At 53.3% G+C, this 14,125-nt stretch overlaps 7 protein-coding genes across 7 annotated transcripts; 2 read left to right on the forward strand and 5 right to left on the reverse strand.

The window, feature by feature from the left end:
- Positions 1 to 383: 383 nt before the first annotated feature.
- A1O7_04078 (uncharacterized protein) lies at positions 384 to 4,839 on the forward strand (the record flags this gene model as incomplete). Its single annotated transcript, XM_007758093.1, has 2 exons — positions 384 to 596; positions 646 to 4,839. The coding sequence occupies 2 exons, from the start codon at positions 384 to 386 to the stop codon at positions 4,837 to 4,839; spliced, it is 4,407 nt and encodes a 1,468-aa protein (XP_007756283.1).
- Positions 4,840 to 5,713: 874 nt separating this feature from the next.
- Positions 5,714 to 6,390, reverse strand: A1O7_04079 (uncharacterized protein; the record flags this gene model as incomplete). Its single annotated transcript, XM_007758094.1, has 2 exons — positions 5,714 to 6,178; positions 6,226 to 6,390. 2 exons carry the CDS (start codon positions 6,388 to 6,390, stop codon positions 5,714 to 5,716), a joined length of 630 nt encoding a protein of 209 aa, XP_007756284.1.
- An 81-nt stretch (positions 6,391 to 6,471) lies between these two features.
- On the reverse strand, positions 6,472 to 6,693 carry A1O7_04080 (uncharacterized protein; the record flags this gene model as incomplete). Its single annotated transcript, XM_007758095.1, has 1 exon — positions 6,472 to 6,693. One exon carries the CDS (start codon positions 6,691 to 6,693, stop codon positions 6,472 to 6,474), a length of 222 nt encoding a protein of 73 aa, XP_007756285.1.
- Positions 6,694 to 6,898: 205 nt separating this feature from the next.
- A1O7_04081 (uncharacterized protein) lies at positions 6,899 to 7,775 on the reverse strand (the record flags this gene model as incomplete). The annotated part of the gene is made up of 3 exons (XM_007758096.1): positions 6,899 to 7,030; positions 7,079 to 7,199; positions 7,249 to 7,775. The coding sequence occupies 3 exons, from the start codon at positions 7,773 to 7,775 to the stop codon at positions 6,899 to 6,901; spliced, it is 780 nt and encodes a 259-aa protein (XP_007756286.1).
- A 77-nt stretch (positions 7,776 to 7,852) lies between these two features.
- Positions 7,853 to 8,179, reverse strand: A1O7_04082 (uncharacterized protein; the record flags this gene model as incomplete). The annotated part of the gene is made up of 1 exon (XM_007758097.1): positions 7,853 to 8,179. One exon carries the CDS (start codon positions 8,177 to 8,179, stop codon positions 7,853 to 7,855), a length of 327 nt encoding a protein of 108 aa, XP_007756287.1.
- A 3,064-nt stretch (positions 8,180 to 11,243) lies between these two features.
- A1O7_04083 (uncharacterized protein) lies at positions 11,244 to 12,249 on the forward strand (the record flags this gene model as incomplete). The annotated part of the gene is made up of 2 exons (XM_007758098.1): positions 11,244 to 11,290; positions 11,349 to 12,249. 2 exons carry the CDS (start codon positions 11,244 to 11,246, stop codon positions 12,247 to 12,249), a joined length of 948 nt encoding a protein of 315 aa, XP_007756288.1.
- A 1,338-nt stretch (positions 12,250 to 13,587) lies between these two features.
- A1O7_04084 (60S ribosomal protein L20) lies at positions 13,588 to 14,103 on the reverse strand (the record flags this gene model as incomplete). The annotated part of the gene is made up of 2 exons (XM_007758099.1): positions 13,588 to 13,740; positions 13,816 to 14,103. The coding sequence occupies 2 exons, from the start codon at positions 14,101 to 14,103 to the stop codon at positions 13,588 to 13,590; spliced, it is 441 nt and encodes a 146-aa protein (XP_007756289.1).
- Positions 14,104 to 14,125: the final 22 nt, after the last annotated feature.

The raw sequence follows: 14,125 nt of genomic DNA on the forward strand, positions 1-14,125 counted from the left end.
TCAACTGAACCGAATGAGCAGATTGCTTTCAAGCGATTTGAAAGCCGCCAGAGCTTAGTTTCTCTTGCTTTTTGCTTGCCGGTTCTTCGTACCATTTTAATTAGCGGAGAAACAGGCCCGACCTCTCATGCCCGCGAGCAGGCTACCATCAAAGCAAAAGAGTCAAGAGGCGGGACGGAGGCATACAACACTTCTGGTCCTGCAGCGACTCGCGCATATGCGTAGGTGCGCATCGCCATGGCCATTCGTGCTCGCCGAAAATCCACATGATCCACATTGCATACGACCCTGATCTCAGGCAGCATCTTTCCTGCCATGTATCAACGCTTAGATAAAATATCCACGGCAGACCGAACATCTTCCAGGTAAGCACATGATGCAGTATGGCTTACCACGTATCCAACAGCTCGGATTCCCTGTTCGGGCCTGGCTATGACGGTCCGTTTAGGAAGTTCGACTTCACATTGCTCTTCGAGGACACCATCCTGACCATTGTCCCTGGCACTCTTTTCCTTATCGCAGCCAGTGCGAGAGCCGTATGGCTCACCAGCAAGCCGAACAAAGTCACGACTTCCGTCGGCAGACTGACAAAATTGGTAAGACTGGGCTGAGAGCGTGTTTGGAAATGCTGCTGACAAGCTGCAGACATTGCTTTCCGCGTTCGTGACCATACAGTTGACAGTGCTTCTTGCTCGAGCAACGAACCTGGAAGTCGCCACCAAGGCTTCGGTCGCTGCAGCGGCTCTGGATTTTGCAGCTGCTTCAGTGCTTTTTGTTCTCTCGTGTTTCGAACACTCTCGCTCCGTGACCCCCTCCACTGTCATTGGACTCTACTTGATCATCTCACTTCCCTTCGATGCCACCCGGCTTCGGACTTTCTACCTGCTGGGCGGTTATGCCGCCAAGAATATTGCAACCCTTTTGTCACTAAGCTTGGCCATTAAGCTCGGAGTCCTGGTCACCGAAGCTGTGGAAAAGCGCGAGATCCTCCTGGAACCTTACCGTGATCTCCCTCCTGAGGCAACCAGTGGCATCTACAACAAATCGGTCTTCTGGTGGCTCAATCCCCTTCTAAGGGTCGGATTTGGCAAGACATTAGAGGTCGAGGATCTCTACAATCTGGACGACGACCTTGCCTCTGCTAATGTTGAACATCGATTCAAAAGAGCTTGGGCGAAAGTCAAGGATCCTCACCGCTTCAGTCTCCTTCTCACCTCCGCCTACGTCTTGAGATGGCACCTGCTCACCTCCGCCTGTCCACGTATGCTTCTCATAGCTGCCAGGTATGCTCAGCCATTCTTGGTCCAGGACACCATTCAATACATCAGCAACCGCCATAGCCAAACAGCTTCGACAGGATGGGGCCTGGCAGGGGCTTTCTTCCTCGTCTACTTAACCACCGCCATCCTGACTGCCGCTTATCGCCACCTTCTCAATCGATGTGTTACCCAGGTCCGTGCAGGTCTGATCTCGCTCCTCTTCCACAAGACTCTGGAGCTTAGCATCGTCAGTGCTGATCCGTCTGCGTCATTGACCTTGATGTCGACGGATGTGCAAAGAATTGTTGACCCTCTCGCTCTTCTGCACGACACTTGGGGCGGTATGATCGAACTGGGACTGGCCATGTTCCTCCTATACCGGAATCTTGGTGGCGGTGCGGTCATCGCCCCTGCTGTGGTGTATATCATCTCAATATTGGTAACGAGCTGGGTCATCAGCGTCATTGCTGGATTCCAAAAACGATGGTTCGCCGCCGTACAAACCCGCGTTTCGTTTACCTCTGCCTTGCTACATTCCATGAGGAATGTCAAACTACTTGGTATGTCCTCAATCGTCAAAGACCGCACCCAAGGCCTGCGGGAGAAGGAGATCGATGAGTGCAAGAGGTATCGGCTCGTCTACAACTTCCAAATAGTCGCGCAGAATGCACATGTTGTGTTCGCCCCATTTGCGACCTTCCTACTCTACTACATCAGGTCACGCAAGTCGGGAGAGGCCCTCGATTTGGCGGCCTCATTCAGTATCCTGACCATATTTAGGTTGGTTGAGGAACCTTTCAACACCTTGCTCATGAGCTTTCCGCAGTTGGCGAGCTCACTATCATGCTTTGAGCGGATCCAACAATACCTCTTGTCCAACTCGCGAAATGATAACCGACTTTCACTGCAGCATGCCTGCGACTTCGATGAGGACCAAGGTATTACATCTCTCCGGGAGGAGTCGATTCTAATGACGCAGCTTGGCGCGAGCAGGAGTCCGGAGGGGGACGCGTTGGTGCTGAAGAATTGCTCCTTCGGCTGGAAGGAGGAGAGCCCACCTGTCGTAAATGACGTTGATTTTGCTTTGCGTGCCGGCTGGATGACTATGATCATCGGCCCTGTCGGTTGCGGCAAATCTACCCTGCTCAAGGGGATTCTTAGCGAAACACCGCTATCTCGTGGCTTTGTCTACCTTCGAAACCAATCTATTGCGTTTGCCGATCAGGAACCCTGGATACAGAATGGCACCATCCGCGATGCTATCCGTGGCCCAAATTCAAGGGGTATCCTGCATGACAACGATCCATGGTACGAAGAAGTCGTCAACTGCTGTGGAATGGCAGAAGACATTGCATTGTTCCCACGGGGCGACACAACTGTGATTGGTTCTAAGGGGATCTCTTTGAGTGGCGGCCAAAAGCAAAGGCTGGCTCTTGCTAGAGCCGTCTACGCAAAGGCCGAGATTCTCATCCTTGACGATGTGTTTTCCGGTCTTGATAATGATACGGAGGAACTGATATTCAGAAGACTATTCGGACGATCGGGGCCACTGAGAAGGCTGAAAACAACAGTAATCCTGGTAACACATGCCGTGCACCGGCTTCCATACGCCGATGTCATCGTTAGTCTGGATTCAAACGGTCGAGTAACTGAACAGGGAAGCTATGCGAATTTGATCAGTCAGGATGGCTATGTCCACAGTCTTGAGGTACAATTCAAACAGGAGCCCGAACGAGGATTCGAAGAGGACGCAGGGCGTGATGCCGAAGCAGGTAAGGGCGACAAAGATCTCCCCACCACTGACACTGTTCGAGAAGACAGTGGCCCCTCCGAGGATACAATGCGACGGACAGGCGAATGGGCCACATACAAGCACTGGCTCAAGTCTTGCGGCTATGTATCAAGTGCGCTGTCCATCCTATGGGCTACCTGCTGGGTTATCGCCGCCCAAGCTCCTGGTGTCTTGGTCAAGTACTTCGGCCACTCCTCTGATCAGGCGACGACATTCATCATCGTCTTCGGGATAGCCTGCATCATGTCAGGAGCGGCCATGGTGCTCGCGGCGTATCAAATTTTCATGGATATGGTACCCAAGAGTTCTAGCAACCTGCACCTCAATCTCCTCGAAGCGGTAGTCAATGCGCCCTTGTCGTTCTTCACGCGCACCGACATTGGTACTATCACGAATCGCTTCAGTCAGGACATGGCTCTGGTTGACTCCGAATTGCCTTTCTCGTACGCCGAATTCATGTTATCCTTCATCGGCTGTGGCTTTGGCCTTGCACTGATGGCAGCTTCGGGCACAGGATACTTTGCAGCGACCATTCCCGTGGTACTTGCAGCGTTGTACGGAATCCAAAAGTATTACCTGCGGACGAGTCGCCAACTGCGCATTCTCGATCTCGAAGAGAAGGCTCCGCTGTACACGCTGTTCGGCGAGATAGCTGCTGGCTTGGCTAGTGTGCGTGCCTTTGGGTGGACAGACAAGTTTGCAGAGCGAAATCTCGAGTTGCTGGACCGGAGTCAGCGACCATTCTATCTCCTGTGGTGTATCCAGAGATGGCTCGGGATTGTTCTGGATCTCCTGGTGACGGTGCTCATTACGATATTGATGGTGGTTATCGTCGCAAAGCGCCAGTCCATGGACCCTGGTCTTGTTGGACTGGGTCTACTGAGTACTGTGAACCTAAGTGCCGGCTTGACTCAGCTGGTCCGGCAGTGGACTATGCTGGAGACTAGTATTGGCGCAATAAGCCGATTGAGAGATTTTGCAAAGAATACAGAGTCGGAGCACAAAGCGTGGGAAACCGACGCCGTTAGCAGCCAATGGCCGGACAAAGGACAAGTGAGTTTCACGCGCTTCAAAGCCAGCTATTCAGCAGATTCGGTCCTAGTGCTGAAGGATGTTGACCTGGATATCCGCTGTGGTGAGAAAGTGGGCATCTGTGGCCGTTCCGGAGCTGGCAAGAGCTCCGTGCTTGCCAGTCTCTTCCATCTACTGGAATTCCGCGGTGGCCAGGTTCAGATCGATGGCGTTGACGTCTCCCGCTTACCACGCGAGACACTCCGTGCCAGAGTCAACGTCATTCCCCAAGAGCCCTGGTGGATTACGACCGAGTCTGTCCGCTTCAACATGGATCCGTGGACGGCGAGCGATACAGAGCTTTGTGAGTTTTCACCTGAGCGAGACGAATTATTCATCTCCACCCTCGCACAATGCCAAATCTGGTCCGTCATCCAAGAGAAAGGCGGACTCGACGCCATCATGACACTTGATTTTCTGTCTCACGGCCAACGGCAGCTCTTCTGTCTAGCCCGGGCTCTGGTCCGCAAATCAAAAATTGTGGTACTGGACGAAGTCTCCGCCAGCGTAGACGTCAAGACGGACGAGTTGATGCAACGAATCATCAGGGACAAGTTTGCAGACTGCACCGTGATCGCAGTGGCACATCGGTTGAACACCATTGTCGATTTCGATAGAGTTGTCGTGCTCGGCAAGGGAGAAATCGTCGAGGTCGGTGTGCCGTCGGAGTTGTTGCAAACGCAAGGAAGCGCGTTCAAGGAATTGTATGAGTCTTGAATATCTCCACAAAGAATCGAAACCAAACAGCACAAGAGGGAGTTGGAGGTTATCTACCGCGACATCCTTCTGTTTGCTAGATAGAGAGATAGATAGATCGATGTCCATCCACGGCGTTCAACCCCCCGTGACCATCCGCATTAGCACACAGTACGAGGAGACAACAAAGGGAGAAAAACAAGTAGAGGTATTATATTCGTTATGTATAGTTTTCACATGCATATTATCATCCCGCAATCGACCACAAGATAGATACCAGCAGCGCTTCCCGTCTGCTCAGCGGTACTTATTTGAGCTCCTGTCATAGGCTGCCCAGTCAGTAGCCAGTACCGAGTACTAAGGTGGGTGACCTCTTGAGAGTCCTGGCTGTTGATTTTTTTTTCGTTCATTTTTTGCCTTTTTGCTTCGTGGGCTGCTTATGTACTCGTAGAGAGTTGGGGAGGGAAGGACGTCGCGAAGAGAAATCGCAGAGGATGGGAGCTTCGTGGTCGTTGGTGTCCCCCCCCACTTGCTTTTTCGGCGGGATGCGATGAAGAAGGACTGGGACGGATGTTTCATTAGAGAGAGAGAGTTAATTAAGGACCTTGCGTTTTCTCTCACAGGCACAGGCACACGCTTCGTGTTTTGAACGAGACATGTAGCGAGCTCAAGGTTTGGGTCATTCACGAATGGGGCCGCTGACAGCACGATGTCACGAAATGCCATGGACGGAAAGAAGAAAACTTAAAGAGAAGAGAAAAGAGGACAATGTTGCCATACTTGTGTTGAAACTCCGGCTACGTTCATGTCAATGGTCGAGTATTCGGTGGACCGGCGCGCCGGAGGTATTGTTGTTGGGACGTTGGTGGGAGTCTGCAACCACATCTCCACGACATCATTTGGCAAGACAGACGGTCTCCTGGCTCGGGCCACCCGCAGCTTCGCAGGCGTCCAACCATTCAGGATCAGGGCTCGAGGTATTGAAATAGGCGACAATACTCTTGACGGTCAGGAACACGTCTGTCGTACTTGGGCGTCCACTCCACCAACTATTACCGTCTGCCCATAGCTTAAACTGCAGGTTGCCACCCCTGCCATCCCCTGGAACATTGCGTCTGTTGACATGAACAAGTGTGCCGTCGACAAAATATTGCACGCCAAGGTCCGGGTGAATATCAAACCGATATTCTCGGAAAACATGGGGCTGAAATCTGCAATCGCTCAAAGACTTAAGCACGGTTGCATTCGGGATGGGCTGTCCATCTGCTGCTAGCGATGGGTGGGACGTGAAGCTGATGGTATTGTTGACAAATGAAGTGCCCGTCGTGACGATCTCGATGTCGACCTCGGATCGGTCGTCCTGAAAGGTTGGGATCAGCTGTGTGAGACTGCCAGAAAGACACTCACATGATACCAGAAGAACCCTGCACAGGCGCCACCATCAGAGCCATCGAGTTTGAAAACCGTGCGGTAGGACCCATACAGCATGTCAAGTCGTCGGCTCTGGATGCCAGCGATGCTGACTGTGCCGTAATCGTCAAATTCAGTCTGGGTCAAGCCACGTTGTTTCATGACCAGGTGCTGTTCTTTGATCTCGACATTCTCCCAGTCGTATTTGGTATTGAGGATCAAGGGTGGATTATCGGCCAGCTGCTAGTAATCGTAGATCATCCAGTCCTCGTTGAAGTGAGCGGCCAGCGGGTTATCGAGCATTGAATCGACATCAATGGGGTAATCGCTGAAGTCCTCGTACAGATGATGGGCGTAGACTGTAGCCTGGTCGTCAAGTAGCCACCCACATGGACAGTCGGCACTACCAGTGTGGTGGACAATGGTACTAAGCGCTAGCGTGGATATGATGAGAAGGAAATGCATCTTTAACCGATGCGTAGTGGATGCGTGAGTATTGGTTGGTGAAGGGGGAGGAATGGCTGCATTGAAGCGGGTTGAAAAGAGGACATGAGGCTCATCATCTGGGTGGTAGGTAGGTGCATCTCGCCAATTCGAGCACAGCAATCGATGTTGGAACGCAACAGCCTGTGGGCGTGGGTGCAGGGCCACTGCAGCTCCTCTTGCCCTTTCAATAAGGTTTGTATCTTGCATCTGATGCTTTTTTGGCCTTGGCTTTGGCAGGGGTCACAGGCGGCGCACTGTCGCCGGGACGGAAGGCAGCGACCCGTCCATCCTCACCCGCTGTAAAAATCGTGCCATTCTACAGGAATCAGGAGGCTGCAGGAAGTAGGTGGGGGCGTGGACCTACCTCGTCGTCCACGTAGACCGATCGAACGATCTCCTCCCCGTGGGCGCCTTCAAGCACGATGCGCCGGTCAAGCCTGAGGCCGGTTCCACGATCGAGTTTGACCAAATCTACGCGAGAGTAACTGAGGAATATCAGACAAATCGGCCACACTGAGAGCTTCCCCGACATACCTGTGAGAGCCACACGCGACTACGTGGTCCTGCCCGCTTTGGAGAATATCAATGACATACTCGCAGGGAACAGCTGGTCTGAGATCCCCAAGCTGCTCTGGCGCTGGCGTCTCATCTGCCTCCACGTCGACGTCGTCCACGGTGAGAGGGTGCAACGCAAGATTCTGGTCGGAGCTCAAGGCGTAGAGATCTGTGGAGCCCAGGAAACCTGCCTTGTGGATCGGACCATGGTTGACAGCTTGGAGCAGGCTATCTTGTTCCTCTTGAACTTCCGTGTCGAAGATGCAGACCACACCATCGTCGGCCCCACTCAGTAGCAGGTTATCTCTGGATGGGTGGAAGTTCAAGGCGGTGATTTCATCGTTGACCTCGGTATTCTGCCACCGTAATTTTGTCTGTCGTCGATCCCTGACACCGGGAGCAATCAGTACACCCGTGCTAAGTCTATGCAGATGTCTCAGCAGGTCACACAGCGCGCCATTGAACCCACCAAAGAGACACGACAGATTCACTGCCAATGGCCACATCGTTGCTCGTACTTGCCAGAGCATTTACAGCTTTTCCTGCGGCAGACGTCAGTCCACCGCCCAGTCTGGGTGATAGCCTAATAGACGTGACAGTCACACATACCCGACTTGAACTGCGCAGCTCTAGATCCGCTTCTCAGATCGAAGACGGCTACAGCCCCATCGCCGCCTGCACATATTACAGCGGTCCCCTGGTCGGCCACGACCAACGACGTGAGGCCGACGGGCGCACCTTGCAATCTGCCAACGTTGGACTGAGCTAGACTGCCCCTGTCGAGAAGGAGTAATTCATCCGCAGAGGTAATCGCCGCAAGCCCACGATTTGTGACTGGCGCAATGGCGAAGACATACACATCCTCCCGGGAAGAGGGCGCACAGCTGCCTAGCTGCTGATAGGCCTGCATGTTGGAATGCGGCGCTAATCAGGATCAAAGCATCAGAAGTCAAAGCGGTGAGCAGTCTTTGAGAAGAAAAGCAATACTATTTGTGCGATGGGACCTACGCGGATTGAACTGCGGCAAGTGGATCGGCAGCGGCAAATGGAGCGAGCACAGGACGCGATTGCATTGGTTGATAGACGCGATTGTCGTCTGCTAAGCGCCATGGCCACTTCTGGCGCGGAACTGTTAGAACCAGCTCATCAAGATACGACAGCTGGGTAGCGGCATACGAAAGCAAGAGCTGGGTCCGAGTGCATGACAGGTCAGTCCACAATGCATGGCGCCTGACCTTCAACTCAGAACAGGCTTGGTCTGAGCGAAAAAATTCTGGGTCCATGAACGCAGGGGAAGGGAAGCTGCAACTCTAGCTGCTGGGGATGTAGTGAGTGAGTTACACAGCAGACGTAGTACAACACTCAGTGCTTGGACCGTGACACGGTGCATCTGTTGCCTGGTACCTCAATGCCTCGTCACGGTGACGTATTGCTCACAATTGAATTGATGCATCATGTCGCAGCTAAGGCTGGAAATTCAGTCTAGGCAATGCTCGAAGATGCGGCGGCTTCCATTGCGAAACGAGTGCCACCGACCTCACGAAGCTATTTCCAAAGCTGGGTGCCCTCAGGCAGGTCAGAGCAGGGCGAGCCTCAGCCAACATGGCGGTAAAGGAGACGATGCATCGTACGAAGTACTTGCTTGGTGAAGTAGCTTGTAGTTACATTGTGGAGGAAGCGCATAGATGTCCTGACGGTGGGCGAGAAGGAAGGATCATAGATGGAAATGTCCAAGTGCAAAGGACCGGCCACTGCTGTTCTGATAGGCCGAAACAAAGGCTGGCGTCGATAGTGTCAACAACTTGGAATGTCTCGAGGTGAATGTGAAGGGGATCTTGCAGAACGAGCAGGGGAGAGCTTAGGGTGAAATGCCTGCTCTGGGGAGTGGCGGTGGTGTGACAACGGAGTGAAGACGGAGTGAGGTGGCAGCGAGTGACCTTCTCAGCTGTGAAACAGAGACCCGAGGATCTGGTTCTTATCAAAAATTGGCAGTGGCCTGAGTCCGGGTACCCATGCCGAGAGTCCGGAGCTCTTCCAGGCAGGCCCCAACATGATTTGTCGGTGGCCTCTGTGAACCAAGTTGCCGGTGCCTGGACGCTTCGGCTCGCCCACAAGACTCGTAGCTAGCCACCCGCAAGCGTGCCAGTTCCAACGACGGGAGCTTTGCCTCTTCGCCCGACACTCTGAAATGACAGCACCCATCACTGTCCAAAGACTGAAACCTAATTTATGTGCAGTATGTTGATGCACCACTAGTAATCCCGTTGCATGACCACAGAGTACTCCAGCTAGGATCTGTAGCCAGTACGAGTGAGGCAGGAATTGCCAATGTACAAGACGATCTTGCCTCGTTGACCAGCAGTTCCTTCCCAGCTAACGCCACCGAATGAGAAGGGAAGGAGTAAATACTCCGTAAAAGAAGAAAACTCGAGTAGGAGAGTATGGCATGATCCCAGAGCCTGATGTCTGCTAGGTAGAGCTGCGTTGCAGGTCGCAGCCCCAAAGCTTGACTCTATATATTATCAAATTGTTCTACAACTGCTCCCCTGCGTTTGCGACAAGAAGGTACCGGTGGCGCGATTCCCGAGCATGGAAAACGATGGCCACATCTGGGAGACGCAAGAAGCCCGATTGCCTAGGGGTCATGATGGCCTGTGGTTGCCGACGAGTCTCCCTGTATCACAAGTATTCATGCGCGTCCTCAACCTTATCCAGCAGCACTGACAGGCCACAACTTCTTTGGCCCGGGGGCTCGGACCGTGCTTCAGTAGCGGCACCACCAGCACAACGACGAGACTCGCAACTGGCTGGCGGCCTTGAGAGCAGCTAGCAAGCATTTTAACAGCCCGCCCAAAGCTGCAACACCCTTTACTCTGCGATCTTTGCCTCCACCACCAGTGCTATCTCTGCATTAGCATGGAAACACATCTGCCGCTGCGGAGTCGGACAGCCGAAGCTGATTTGCAGGAGCTTGTTCTGACGGGACCAGCTGCAGCGGAGCATGCAACGCCTCGCTTTTTTCTATCTCGTCTCAGCAGATGAATACCTGGAGTGCGAGGAAAGAGGATGACCTTCACTCCACCAGGTCAGGACAGTGTTACAATCGTTTGCTTGGAGAAGGCACAAACCCGAAATCGACAAAACTGCCCTGCTCAATTCTCGCTACACAGTACTCCACTTCCCTGTGCCTTACGCCGAATTTGACCAGCCTTTAACTGGGTAATCGTGTTATTCCTGGTGACCCTCCCCACCCGGGTTGCCAAAGTCTTGCTGGTTCCTCGCCTTTTATCAGACTTCGTTCTCGCGAACTGGCGGGTTTTTGGTAAGAGGCCCAATCTAGGACGGAATACTCGTACTGTGTAAAGTTTGCTTGTCCATGCAAGGTCTCCGGCATGGGAAGGGTAGACCGCTAACGCCAACACATCACAGATCATACCCACCTTCGCGCCCTGGCGCTAGGCCATCGAGATCGCTTGGAAGCAGAGATACAGTTACAGTAACTAGTTGGCCTAGAGCTTCCCCGCTCCATTTGTATGCCATTCTGATCCCACATTCACTCACCAAACTGACAATACGATTACACATACTCAAGGCCTCCTGGACATCAGAAAGCCGCACAGGGAGAAAGTCCGCCGGGGACTAGTGGCCCTGTAGCACAATTACTCCTCCCGTGGCCTAGTACTCTATACAGCTCGCCCTTTCTGGCTTTGCGGTACGACCATATACATCAAATTTTACCCCTCGTGTTCTACTGCCCGGTCCAAAGAACCATATCACCTGTCATAACGTCTGCTGTGGTACATCCTGTCGGGGCCGTTTTCTACGGTCCTAGCCAGCCTCGTTAAAGCACATCTCCATACATTGGGAAATTAAGTCCAACCCAGAGATATTGCGCCGACGGCCCTCGACCTCGACTTTTGATTTCGTTTCCACATACAATGGCACATATAATGGGTAGTGATCTGCCTGTTGAAATGCAAACCATTCAGCAGTTCGGCAGATTATATGGTGCCTTCAGAAGGTCGGTACTTGCAGAGATCCCCTTTGACTAGGTGGCTGACCCAGGCTTCGCTTCTTAGTGGACAGTATTTGCTTCCCCATGACGCGAAAGAGGGCGACCGGCTGGACATGATGCACACCATGTTTATGACGATCAGAGACAAGGGCAACCGGCTCACAGATTGCCCAACAGACCGGCTGAAACGGGAAGTTCGCGGATGGCAGCAGCCGCCCAGGGTGCTTGACCTGGGCTGCGGAACGGGAACGTGGATGCTCGAAATGGCCCAACAATTCCGCCAGGCCCAGTTTGTTGGAGTCGATATTCACCGCATGGGACCGGCGAGATTAGAGCCGAACGTCGTCTACACAGCGCCCTGGGACTACGAGGGCCCTTGGGCATTGGGGGAAAGATCCTGGGATCTCATCCACCTGCAGATGGGGTTGGGGAGCGTCTCGAATTGGCTGGCCCTCTACCAAAAGATCCTCGACCATCTCGTCCCGGGCACGGGCTACTTCGAGTCCGTGGAGCTCGATTTCGAGCCCCGTGCTGAGGACGGGAAGGCCCACCCGGGCAGACTGACGGATTGGTGGGACGTCTATGTCAAGGGCTCCTACGAAGCCATCGGCCGTCGCCTCCACTACGATCCAGCCACACCAGATATCCTCGCGCGCTTGGGTTTCAGAGAGATCGTCCACAAGGAATACAAGATTCCCTTATACGAGCGGCATGGGGACGCCGCCAAGGTCCGCGCCTCCAAATGGTGGCAGATCTCCATGGGCTACAATGCCGACGGCACGGGTGGCCAGGGTCTCGAGGCTCTCAGCCTTGCGCCGCTGTGCAAGTTCTCCAGCTGGTCCGCTGACCACGTCCGGCGGCTTTGCAATGAAGCCATGGCTCAAGCCAAGGACCCGAGCGTCCGCTTCTACAATGTCCTGCATGTCATCACGGCAAGGGCACCTAGTGAAGAGGAAGTAAGATGAGGGGAGCATCGATCGGTACGACCACTTGTTCTTCCGTCCTGACCGGTTATTTGAGACATATTTGTTCTCGAACTCGATCCAGAAATGTTTGAGCGGTCTACCGGCACTAATGAGTTGGACTGGACTGGGTCAATAGATGGGCAATCAAGAGATAGAAAAAGCTCAAACAGAGCATACGTGCAGAGACCATCCATGGCCATGGGAGCTGGTAATGTCACGGTAGTGGTGCGGCGAAGCAGTAGCCAGGCCGTGCCTGATTCCTGCTAGAGAAGGAAAGGAGATTCAAGTCGCTGATCTCGTGTGAGTCGTGCAGATTCCTGGGACATTTCCTGCTTTTCCACCCTCTCAGTCTTGGAGCAGGCATACAAGCAAGCAAGCGAAAGCAGGACTCTCTCCATGCCTCTGGGTGCAATTCTATTTCGGAGACGCCAGAACCCACCGCGACTACACTCTGGAGGAAGAGATCCGCTGATCTCAAGGGACCTCAGAGGATTGGTGCTCAAGAATAGACGTTGAGATGGCCTGCTCCTGCTCCATACGCGCTTTGCCATCTCAACGCTCAAGAACTACCGGGATGTCTCCAAAAAGGGAAAAGTTGCTCTTATGATTTTGCCCAACTCTCATGATCTCTTATCATCTTGGGTCATCATATAGCAACCAAGCAGCGGGTAGTAGAACCCACTCCCCTACGTCTTGTATGCCCTGCTCTTTGAGACGTTCGGCTGTGCTTCTTCTAGGTATTGAGACTGGGTACTGGTATGACGAGGATCATACAAGCGCGAGGCGGGTGCGGAGTGGTCGTCAGTATCCTTCACTTCATTTCATGTAAGTCCAGCGATGGTACGAAACTCAGAATCTCCGAATGTGTTGGACCGGGACAGCCTTGGTCACCTATCCGGTATGGAGAAAAAAAAACGATGCGAAGATATCACGCACCCCATGGCATATATCCCTCCATTTGATGAGCGACTGGAAGCTTTTTGCCAATTGTGAATTTTTGGTATTTGGACCCTAATCACATTGTCTTGCTTGGGGACAACACGCAAAGATATCGATCAGCGCTGCATCTTGGTGCCCTCGAAGCTTCGTTTTGACATCGTCTGGGCAGCCTCTCATCCACCTGCGTCAGCTGCGCTCGCTCGCGCAGGTATCGCTTGCACGACCGCTTCAGAGCCTATTCCGGGATTGCGTTAACCCGTGGCCATACAGTTCCCCAGCCACCAACCTGCCTCATCATCATGCCGTGCTGAGCGAAAAGCACACCATATTGTTGAATCCGTTGCTGGTAATGTCATCCAGCGCACAGCATCTCACTCCGCACCATACATATCATTCCATCTATGCGAAAGTAGAGGGTCGCTTGGGCGTGAACAGCTTCTTCGACTTGCTGTTGCGGTGAGGCAGTGGGAATTTGAGGTTGCGCGTGATCAATTGCTTGATGTATGGTCGCTTGACGTCGTTGGCGTCCTGGATCTCGACGACCTTGAGGATCTGTGCAACGACCGTCAGTAAAAGGGTTCGCTGTACATGCCGGCTGGAATTTAGCAAGCGTGGGAGACAACATACGTGAATGCTCCTGAAACGAGCCCGATGTCTCGCCGCCATATCCTGGTACAATGCCTGGACCGCGTCCGTACGGCTCATCTCTCTGTACTCCTTGTACATGTTGTGGGTGCCGGATCTTGAATCGTAGCGGATCCAGATGCCGAAGTTCTTGACCTTCAAGGGCCGCTTCTCGTGGATGACGTTCAAGGAGACGACCTCGCCGGTGGATTTCTTCAGTTTGCGGAGCTTGGACAAGAAGTACCAGAAGCGGGATTTGGCGACCACGGTGTTGGGTGCGAAAATGCGCATGCGGTACAGCTTGGGGGTTGGG

Source organism: Cladophialophora yegresii (genome assembly GCF_000585515.1).
Source record: "Cladophialophora yegresii CBS 114405 chromosome Unknown aczIN-supercont1.3, whole genome shotgun sequence".
Taxonomy (NCBI): Eukaryota; Fungi; Ascomycota; class Eurotiomycetes; order Chaetothyriales; family Herpotrichiellaceae; genus Cladophialophora; species Cladophialophora yegresii.